This window comes from Lolium rigidum, chromosome 6, assembly GCF_022539505.1.
Source record: "Lolium rigidum isolate FL_2022 chromosome 6, APGP_CSIRO_Lrig_0.1, whole genome shotgun sequence".
Lineage (NCBI taxonomy): Eukaryota > Viridiplantae > Streptophyta > Magnoliopsida > Poales > Poaceae > Lolium > Lolium rigidum.
Genome location: NC_061513.1, coordinates 103018155 through 103029281, shown reverse-complemented (window position 1 = coordinate 103029281; position 11127 = coordinate 103018155). Strand labels below are relative to the sequence as shown.

The following is an 11127-nucleotide window of genomic DNA, read 5'->3' as shown; positions in this document are numbered from 1 at the left end:
GTTCTACACATGCATGCGACATCGAGGGATTGACTCTCACACATGCTGATTAATTAAAAGACTGCAGTAGAGTCCTACTGCTTACCCTAAAAAAAAACTCTCACACATGCTCGTTTTTTTTTTCCCTTTTATGAAGTTCAGTATTCGTAAGTCAAACACTAGCTAGACGTTTGTCAAGGAGGTTGCTTGTCGAACTCTATCGTGATGTCAATGGTATTTTTCCAGTCACTTCGATGCTCAAGCGTTTGTGAGTCCGAGAAAATACGTATCACTTTCATCTCTGCCGTGGAATCTTATTGGAGTGTTGCCTTGTACTACTACTACGAACTAGCGACCATTAGTTCCGTCATTTTCAGTTTTCTGGTCGTTTTCACGAACTGCATAACCTGACAAAAGCAATCACCACATGCACACCGGTTCATGAAAAAAAAGGCAGTACTGCTTAACTCTGTCGATCTTGCATATGGGCCTCTCTGTCGATATGGGTTCGAACTTCGAAGTTAGGCCCGCAACATCTCGGCCCAGTACTTCTCAACCGCCTCCGACTCGTCTCGTCGTTCCCCCACGTGCTAGGCCTAGGCTGTCGATTCGATTCCCGTTCCTCCTCCGATGGTGGAAGCCCACACTTCAGGCAGCCGCCGAAACCCTAAAACCCCACCCTACTGAGAAATCACGCCGGAATGGCGGCGGAGGCCGCGGAGAGCGAATCCTCGCAGGAACCCCCGGCCCTCGCCGCCGCCGCCGCCGCCGCCTCCGCCTCCGGCGGCGGCGGTCCCAACCCGTGCTGCGCCAAGGTAAGCGACCCCTCCCCGGCTCTTCGCGCATCATCTTGTTTTCTGCGTTGTTCGCGTAATTCCTGACATGATTCTCTATTTTCTTTTTTTGGTTCCGTAGCTGTGGAAGAAGTACCAGCAGGTGGAGAAGGGCCGGGCGGCGCTGCGGCAGGGGGTGAACCTCCTCAACGGCGAGGTTCAGAAGCTGCAGAACGAGATATCCACTCTCACCCAAGGTATATATAGTTACCTGACTTGTTCGTGCTGTGCTGATTCGGTTGTGCATCATGACTATAGTTATCTGTCGTGTTGTAGGGACACGTACCTTGCAAAATTAGAAGTCGGGTTGGCACACTTCAGCTTTCTCTGAAATATATGTAGTTACATTTTGCTTAGTTGAACCACTAATTGTTCTGATATATGAATGTCCCTTGCTGCAATCAAATCATTTTCTTCAACCAAGCAAAGCCAAAGCTTTTATGAATTTAAAGATTGGTGTTATGAGATATCTAATGTTCTAAATTCTATTAGCATGTTAGTAGCATGCTGCTACCAGGAATTAAACAGAAGCTGCCTATCCCACGGAAGATGAGCTTTTCGAAGTATGTTTATTTTCTCTTGATGTTTTCTTTTGTTGCAAAACTCTTAATACTTCCCCTGTTCTTTGATAACACCGATAAGTTTTGTAATTTTGTTACAGTGTATAATCGTTGCCTGAATTGCACTTACCTAGAAATATAACAAAAACCTCAGATTTCACTGAATCAGACCTTGTGGAATTCTTATGGTCTTACGACTCCAGCTTTAAACCTTTCGCTATATGCATCATGCACTAACATTTCATTATTTCTGCCTTCTGGATGAGCAGTTTGCAAGGAGGAGCGTCTCCGAGCTGATTCGGCACAAGCAGCTAAGGAAACCGAGTCTGATGCCAGAGATCTATTAGAGAAAGAGGTAATTGAACTGAAGGCAAAGAACTCAGCCCTGCATTTTACACAAAATACCAGCAAAAATGATAATGAGCTCTTGCGGATCTCTGAGTTGGAGGAAGAAAATAGAAGGCTCAAACAGGTATTAGGAGAAGAGAGGTTGAAAATGGATTCTGAGAAGAAAAAAGCTGAAGAAGCAAAGAGGAAAACGTCAGACGCCCAGAATTTACTCAAGGCTGAAACAAAGAAGTCTGAAGAGTTCAAAAGGCTCGCTGATTTGGAAAGGAAAGTAGCCAATGATTTGAAGGTATCATGTGAGAAATTGAGGATTGAAGCTAATGAAACCAGATCACAGCTGTCTGCTCAGATTCAGAAAACAGGGGAGGCATATAAGAAGGCTGAAGCAGAGAAGCAGAAGGCTTCCAGAGAAAAGAAATGTGCTGATTCAGAAAAATTGTTAGCAGAAAAAAACAAAAAACTAATTGAAGCTGAGAGGAAAAAAGTGATGGAAGAGAAGGGTCGTTCTGGCCATTTGTTTGCACAGTTGGAGGAGCAGAAGAAACTGAATGAAAACTTACACGTTAGCATTGAGGCTCAAAGAAAGAATGCAATGTGTGAGAAAAACCGTGCAGACCAACTGTTACAGAAGTTGGAAGAGGAGAGAAAACGATGTGAATATTTACAGAGGAAGACTGATGATTTTGGTGCTGCTAGGGATAGGGTTTCTTTTGGCAATGATGGGATGCAACGTGTTGATGGAGCAATTGAAAGTGCAAACATAAAACTTCTCAAAGAGAAGCTGAAGCGGAAGAAAGATCAGCTAAAGCATGTGAAAAGGGAATCAAAGTTGGATAGAGCATTGATAAGAAAAGAGCTTCAGCTCCTAAAACGGGACTGGATGCAACCGCTGAGCCAGTTTAACAGGCTTGATGATTATCTTGCTGGTGGTGCTGAAGATGTTCGTGCATTGAAAAGGGTATGTATCCTGGTTGCTACTTATTAGTATCATGAGCTAAAACTTATGAAGAGAATTTAATTTTAATTTAAACATGTCCAAGCCTCAAAGTTATCATGGTAGCGAACAATTTTAAATTTAACATACAGTAAATTTAATGTGCTACTATAAACAGAGATCCTTTCTTCATATATGGATGTGCGCAGCGCATATCTTGCAGAATCCATGGTGGATTTTTTTGTTAGTATGCTCAGAAAATTACTATTTTCAAATGGATTCTTATCTGACTGCTGCTTTGTCTGTCTTCATTTTTTCACATTGAAAAATGGTGGGATGATATCAACAACACAAAGGTTTTTTTTAGTGCAGCAAGAAATGTTTACCTCCTTTATCCACAAATTTATACTCCCTCCGATTCATATTACTTGCCATTAATATGAATGTATGTAGAACTAAAATGTATCTATATACGTCTATACTAGAATCAACTAATATGGATCGGAGGGAGTATCATTTTAGGTGCTCGTTCTACCAATCATAATTTTTTCCATTCGATAATGTTATCAGAGTACTATATAATCTTATTTTATGACGATTTTGACAGCAAATATGTCGAACATTGTTAAAATTTTGCTGCCAGATAATTTTAATTTAATTGAATTATTGAAAATGTATTGAATGGTTGTCGGTTCCACACTTCAGTGCATATTACTGATGAAAGTTAAGAGAATCTGAAGCACAATACATATTAGTGCATATTACTCCCTCCGTTCCTTTCTATAGTGCCTATAGATTTTTGGCATTTGTTTCAGAATATAAGGAATTACATGATAAGAAATTACATGTTGATGCCACTAATATTATGTCGACCAACGGCCAGATCTTACTGCTATGTTACATATGCATGCTTGTAAGTATAAATGTTCGCTTAGATCTTTTTTTCCTGGCCTGTCTATATGAACTGATGCCATCATCAATGTTGTCATCTTGGCAGTTGAAGCGACAACCGAAGGTACATGGCTTAGAACATAGGCAACATGTTCTTCTTCCTCATAATCAAGTTCCTGCACCATATTTTGGGTTACAAACTGGGATGGTCCCTTTCACTTCTTCCCCAAGAGAATACGCTTCATATCAGTTACCTAGAGAAAGCTGCACAAGACCAATCTCAGGTACTAGTTCTGAATTAGAGCCTCCTATTGGTAGTGCTCTCAGAACAAACTCAAAAAATCACCAGAGATCTTCATGTCCGACATCCACATCTGATAAAAAGTTCATGGGCTCACAGGGTAAGGAAAGCCTATTTGTGTCATCAACAGGTACCAGAAAGAACCAGAGCTCAACAACTCCAGAGTTACCCCCAACAAACTGCAGTGCCAGGAAACAAGATGATACAGCATTGCTGGACATTTCTGGTCATTCTTCTCGACGGGAGGCATCGAAACCATCGTTTCCTGGTGGTATAGAAGTTGCAGATCAAACACTCAAAGGGGGCAGGAAGAGAAAAAGGACCAAAAACAATGTAGAATCACTTCCCCGTGATGCCACTACAAATGATAATTTGGCATTTAATGATGATCGTTCATGTCTGCAGCAAAGAAATAACACCATGCCATGTATGAGCAAAGATGGCTTGCAAAATAATGGGAGGAAAGGTCCTGGTGTTATTGATAGATCCTTCAGTGGCTGTGCTAAAGGGCCCTCTCCTGGAGCAGGAAATGCTTTTGAAGGAAGCAAGTTTGATTCATTGTTCTCCTTTGAGAAATTGATCAAGGGGGACTGCTTGAAGTTGCTCAATTTGGACAATGACGCTGATGAGGAGAAGTATAGGAAGGCAATGGAGGCACCTCTTTCGCCAGATGTGCCCATTGTGCTACCCACTAAAACTAAAAGCCGTAGGTCTCCTGATTTGGTTGGTGGCAATAATGATGGATATGATACAGAATGTCCTGCATCAAGGTCTGATGTCAATTTGTCAGAAGTTCAGAACTTTTCTCAGAATGGTAAGTTTCAATCATCAACCTATAGTGGAACTGAACATGGTGGCAGTGTTATGGAGTTGTATGCAAATGGTAAATCTACTGCAGCAGCTAATGTTTCTTATAGCGCCAAATTGATTGATACGTCAGGTACAGCCTCTTTGAGCTGCCTTTCACATCGGAATGAGGCCTCAAATGCTGTTCTTTCGCTTGCCGTGGAGTCAGACAGTACCATGGGACCACAGTTCTCAGGAAATGCAGATGCCATTTTGCATTTGTGCAATGAGGTCCCTAATAAAAGCAGGCAAAATCAAATTTGTACTGCATCATCAGATCCTGTACTGCAAAATAATATTGGATTAAGTGAAGCGCAAACAGCTCAGACGATCAATTTGACCTCAGATGGTTTAAGCGGTCATTGTCATGGAGCCGGTAACAACAGTCTAAACTTTGTTGGAGTTACTAGTTTGAAACGAAGCAGCATAGTAAATATACTGCAGTATTGGGAGGCCCTTACTTCTGAAACTAGCAAGCTTTCTCAGGATGTTTTTGTTGATGGTTCATTACTTGAAAGAGTATCCACTGAACCATTGCTACTTCCAGAGTAAGTCTGCTCACATTGAGCTTACTATTTTTTCTATTCATTTTGGCAGTTGCAGGCTCTTCTATTAGTCTATTACTGCAACTAGTGTCCAATAATAACACTTGCGTGTTTTCTTATGCAGAGAGAGGATTCCGCTCATCTTTTCTCTATTTTTATGGGGTGTTCGTAAATTGACAAGTGATCCTGTTGTTGACCAATACAGTGCTTTGTCAGCCTTTTCCATGACTGGTATGATGATCAGGCTCTCAGTATTCAGCTTTTCATAGCTTTCCCTTTCCCCTTCCGTGCAAACAAATAACTGGGTTTGCAACTTTGATATTTTTATGCTGCGCGAGAACTTTGTGCACACATCTGGTTTACCTTTGATACGGTTCTATTAGGCAGAAACTTATTTCTTAGTGCTTCAGTTCGATGTACCATTTGTATGTGCCCATATCAACTTTGTGTAACCACAAATTTCAAAGCTGACTGTTATTGCCTTCTAGACATTGTTGCTATTTGTCTCTTTCATATAACTACAATGTTATATCAATAACATATTACCATTTCACACGTGAATCAGAATTTATGTATGGCATCATTTTAGATTATTTATATGATGTTTAGGTTGTGCTAGGGCAAGTAGTTTTCTTCTGAAGTGCTGATAGATTATTTGTAAAGTTTAGTTTGGCGTGAGCATTTTTCTTGTGGCGCAATGATTTTGTTTTCCTTTTCTGTACAAAAGTCTACTCTATGTCTTGGTTGTGTGCAGCATTGACATTGTTATTAATTTATTTTGTTCTTCATCTACACTAGTTAGAGCATGCATTTATGGCTGTACTGAGCTAGTCAATGTATATCATACAAATAGCTTCTACGATAACATGATATTACTTTTCTTGCAGTGAAACCTTACATGGAAACAAGATTGGCCTTTCTGAAAAGCAGTCAGCTGGATATTCTTGTCTCCTTAATTGAGGATTTTCTCATGAACAAAGAAGTTGTGGTTTGTGATAAAATGGGAGTTATGAATTCTGATGGTAGCAAGCATTGCCACCTGGATGATGAAATTGGTATGCAATTATCCACCAAGCCTGCGACTAGAGACCAGTTTATCTCTGCCTGCATCCTGTTGGCTTCAGTATGTGCTAAGGTGGAGAGAGTGGATATTGTTTTAGAGGTTTCATACAGAGTTCTTCAGATGGGCAAAGCAAACCTTTCGTGGACTATGTCGGCTCTCCATGTCTTTGGTTTCGTCTGTGGCGATAAGTTGCTACTTGTGAAGAGTTGTAATCTTCTCATGACAACTATACGGCTGGTTGTCCTGCTCCTTGAGAGCTCAAACACTTCTTTGTGCCTTGTGTCATCTCATATTCAGTCCAATAGACAAACAGCTTTCCCGTCTTGTACACATTGCCTGTTTGATGTGGATACAGTGTCCATAGATGTTTTTATCTCTTCTCTGCTCGATGAGCTGGATTTATGTGCTCTGTCAGGGATAAATCATGTCAAGTCAAATGAAGCTATTACAAAGCATAGTTCTCATTTGGGGTCTAGTGAACTGCAGATTGACTGTGGTGAACCTTGCAATATCCACAAGCAAGCAAAAGTTGCTGAGGGTATCAACTATCCTGCCGGGAGGGACCTGTGCTATTATACTGAGATTATATCTTTGCTTGAGCTGTTTGGGAGCTATATGGTATGTTCAACTTTGTGATCTTTACTTGATTTAAGGCTACCTTGATAATTTGTTTTTGTTTCCAAATCATCTAACATGTGAACATTATTGACCACAATACAACACATTTCATATATTACGAGAGCTATTTAGGCATGTATTCATAGCTAAGGTATTAAGATTATATGTTTCACCAGTGCAAATGTTCCATGTTTAAAGTTTCAATCAGCTCAGCTGTGCCTGCAGTTCCCTTGTGAAACTAGAATTAAGAATCATTTCGAAAGAACTAAATCTTATTTGTTTTAGTATGATGAATATTTTGTGAAACATTGCTTAACTGGGTTCTATTCCTGTTATTGATGCTAGTAGCAATTTTAATATTTACGGTGCGCTATGCACGTCATTAGTTTCATTATCAGCTGATCTTGTGTGTTTTCTTTAGAGCTGCGAGTGGACATACAAAAATGTTGTTCTTCGTCTTCTGAAGATTTTGGAATCGTGCCCATGCGAGGAGTATTCAGCTGCCCTTTTCGTACTTGTCGGCCAACTTGGAAGGTTTGCTCCATTTACTTCTGCTTTTAAATATTAATAAGGAATTACATTCTGTCTTTACAGGAAAATATATTTAATCTTTTTACCTGTTGTCCACAAAGGTTAAATATGCAAGGCTTCTGAGAAACTAATTAATGTGGTAGGAAGAGGTCACTTGTGCTTTAGAAAATAAGTATGCACAAAGTCCAAAACATCAAGTGAAAGCAGGGATGATGAAATTGTTTCTTCTTTTTTTAGTGATTGGCAACCAATCAACTTCCATCATTAGAATTGGCCCAGGTGCACATATTGTGTGACATCTCGTGCGTAATGTGTATTACGCGAACTCGGATTGTGTGAATTTGTAGTTCCTAATAATCAAGGAGATTGTAAGTAATGGAACCTCTTAAGTCTTCACAGCGTTCCTATCACGATCTTACAGCCGCTTTGAATAGCAGGTAATTGAGTAGCTATAGAAATTATTCCAATATATGTGCTGGAGAATATAAGAATCTTGTGTAGCAGTTCTATACTTGGGAAGTTTCTCTTAAATAGACACCGTCACATGGTCTTTTCTTCAATCTGCCATTTCTTCCTTATAAAAAAGATATGGCGACAAGTATATATCTAGATTGGATCCCTTCAATTCTTCTTTCCTATTTTTCAAAACCTGAAAACGATAGATACAGTTTTTCTTGACTTGGTAATAAAGGCATGTGCAGTGGTTGATAAGGCTGTCATCTTATTCCCGCCACATAATTGTACAATGAATTGTTTCTTAGTCTTATGTTTAGTAACCTGACATCCCTAAATTTGTGGTGGGAGAGATTGTTGCTAAGATATCATCTCTTAATTAAGAGAAGGCAAACCCTTTTTTCAACTTTCTCGTTCCTCCACCTCAGCTTTTATCCTATGTGGCACTACTAAGATATCACCATTGTACATGCTTTAATCTAGTTGAGAAAAACAGACCAGACCGGCAGACTGACTGGTATAAACCGGAACAGATGCCTCTACCATTCTGTTGTGACAGATGGACTGGACAAGGAAGTGAACTGGAAAAGTTCCGGTTGAACAGTCTGTTTTGTTGGACAGTCCGACTGGTGAAAGAGGCCCCCGATCCTTGGCAGCCCTAAAACTATATACTGGCAGAGGGAATCGAACCCTGGTCTTGAGAGCCCAAGTGGTGACTGTCCACAAACGCGCTAACCATCTACTTTGCCAGTTTGTTGTTCAAAGGAAGTAAGTTAGCCTAGTTGACTACTTTATTTCTCTATTACGCTACTGGAAATAACTCCATTCCTTTATCACCGGTCCAGCTGTTGAGTTGATGAATCGGTTTAGTACTGGTCCAGTTCTTAAACTGTGCTTCATTATCCAATCTAGCTCAATTTTTTTGAAGTCACGGGTAGTCTGCCATGATTATATGCTATTTAATTGAGTTCTTTTAGTGGTGAAATAATCTTTTTACACGCTTAAATTTAAACTTGTATTCTTTTATTTTGGGCCTTTTAAAGTTGGAAATAATCTCTTGTGCCCTTCTTTTTCTCTATTGCTAAACATATGCTTTTGTGCATGTTCTGTGTACATATTGTTCCAAATTCTGTTCCGTCCTAGATTTAGTGGTAATACACATTATCTGCTAGAGTTGTTTCCGGTAAATTTTTGAAGATTTCTCACTTCCTCTTTTGTAGGTTTTTCATTGATGATGTTGGTTATGAGATGAAAGCAGTTATTGAGCTGAGGAACAAATTATCAGTATTGATGGGAACTAGTTTTACGACATCAAAGAGCATACTGGTTCAGTTTTCTGCGGTCGGTGCACTGCTTAGTCTCCTGCCGTTGACATTTGATAAAATAGTTGCCAGCCCGAGTGGACCATTATCTGGCCTGTGTGTTCTGCAAGTGACTCAGATTTCTGAATGGTTTGCTCAGTTAAGCAAGGAGAATCAATCTTTTGCCTGTTCCTTTTTCAGCTGAGTTAGTAGGTATGGAAGCATTTGGTATATCTGCTTGGACTCTAGCTTGGCCTTCCAACGGTGTAATGGATTAAAGAAAGAATGCTCTTCAGTATCTTGGGTTGTTCATCCCAGGTGTATTCATGATTCTCACAGGGGGTAGTAAGACTAGTCTATTGGCCAGGATATTGCCTTCTCCGTGAAGAAGCTCAACTTTTCTGCAGGCCATGATATCTTTCTGTGAAGGAATTCAAGATCTAAGCTTTCGTTTGATGGACTTGGAGATTCAAAAGCAGAAGAATGTGCCGAAGACTAACAATTGGGTTTCGTGGATCGCCAGAAAGATCTGTGTAAAGGCTGAACATGATACTGGTGCATATGACTTCAGATCATCGAGTTACTTCAAATTTTGTTGAGGCGACCTGGTTAACTTCATCGAATACCTGCAACATCTTAGACAGGTTCCATGGTATGCTGTCATCTGAAGATTCTGCATGATCAGAAGCCACCTATGGATGGAACTGCAATTTTCGTCCTAGAGCTGCTAACATCTGGCCCTGGCCTACATTAGTCTGAGACAGGGTAGTTAAGCAGAGCATGTTTGTCCGAATGATTTTTTTTTTCTTTCTCCGGAGGTGATCCAAATTTTTATGGTGTCACGTTCTGAATATTTTGAGTTGTTTTTACAATTGTGGATAGTAAAGGAACAGCACCCAAGTCCAAGAGGTGTCTTTGCAATGTGGGTGTAACCTTTCTCCCTTCTGATCTAGGTACTATATTAATGCAAGTGCTACCAGGATCTAAGGTTCCATGGTTCTAGTAATCAGTAAAGCCTGTACCAGCGCTCATGTCAGCATCAAGTTTTATGAAACAGTGATGAAAATAATCCTGAACCATGGGTATGAAAAATTTGTTCCCGTTGTATATCCGAACACATGGAATGAAGCACGGCCATGCAAAAATATGTCGCCGTTGTTAATTATTAACAAGAGCAAGACAACGATGGCAACGAGCTGTACTCCTATGAGTATCAAGTTTTATACTCCTAAAGCCTTGCAGCGGAAATGTCGTTCCCATTGTAAATGTCAACACATGGATTGAGCATCGTTAATTAATAACGAAAGTGAACAAGACAACGATAGCACCGTAAAGAAATGTTTTCAGTTGTATAAATAGCATACTCCCGCTCAGGCCAGGGGTAGCAAAAATGATGGAGGCGATAAAAAGCGACCACGCTGGGACTCGAACCCAGAATCTCCCGCACCGGAGGCGAGCGCCTTATCCATTAGGCCACGCGGTCCTGTTGTGCTGACTTGTATGCAGGTGATAGAAGATAATGGCGTGGCACTAGAACGAATGCTTTTTTTTTTTTTGTTTTTGTTTATATTTCAGAACATGACGGCATATTTACTAGAATGCTGAGTCGTCACTGTACTTTTGTTTAAATTTCAGAAATGCATCAGATGGATCGTTTCACAGTCGCGCGCGGTTTTTTTTATTTTTCCAAACGACCATAGCTGGATTTCATTACCCAAGGATAACGAAACATAGTATCATGTCCTGGCATGAGAAAACAAGTAACAGCTAAATTTAAACTATTACAGTCACCGCTTAATGCAAACGATTATTTTACCTCGTTTTTTACTCGATTTTGTGTTGACAGTGGTGGAGGAATATAGGCGATGGCCAGGGGAAAATTTGTGGGCCGCGCTCCGTGTCTCTGGTTTGTTCTCAAGACACA

The 11127-nt window shown here is 40.3% G+C and overlaps 1 protein-coding gene and 1 non-coding gene across 3 annotated transcripts; one reads left to right on the top strand and one right to left on the bottom strand.

Annotated features, from left to right (window-relative positions):
• Positions 1-757: 757 nt before the first annotated feature.
• Positions 758-10095, top strand: LOC124660561. 2 transcript variants are annotated; one of them, XM_047198383.1, is made up of 9 exons: positions 761-794; positions 895-1009; positions 1305-1375; positions 1642-2678; positions 3652-5240; positions 5362-5468; positions 6125-6918; positions 7340-7452; positions 9123-10095. In XM_047198383.1, exons 4-9 carry the CDS (start codon positions 1869-1871, stop codon positions 9406-9408), a joined length of 3699 nt encoding a protein of 1232 aa, XP_047054339.1. In that variant the 5' UTR covers positions 761-794; positions 895-1009; positions 1305-1375; positions 1642-1868; the 3' UTR covers positions 9409-10095. The 2 variants fall into 2 exon arrangements, with proteins under 2 accessions (XP_047054338.1, XP_047054339.1); XM_047198382.1 differs by lacking the exon at positions 1305-1375 and having other exon boundaries at positions 758-794.
• A 518-nt stretch (positions 10096-10613) lies between these two features.
• Positions 10614-10686, bottom strand: TRNAR-CCG. The gene has a single exon. It is a non-coding gene; the product is annotated as a tRNA-Arg (tRNA).
• Positions 10687-11127: the final 441 nt, after the last annotated feature.

Excerpts from the sequence above, each read along its gene's own strand:
- LOC124660561 (XM_047198382.1), top strand. The coding sequence starts at position 1,869 with ATGGATTCTGAGAAGAAAAAAGCTGAAGAAGCAAAGAGGAAAACGTCA. Across the intron at positions 5,469-6,124 it reads GTCAGCCTTTTCCATGACTG|TGAAACCTTACATGGAAACA; the intron begins GTATGATGATCA and ends CTTTTCTTGCAG. Across the intron at positions 7,453-9,122 it reads CTTGTCGGCCAACTTGGAAG|GTTTTTCATTGATGATGTTG; the intron begins GTTTGCTCCATT and ends CCTCTTTTGTAG.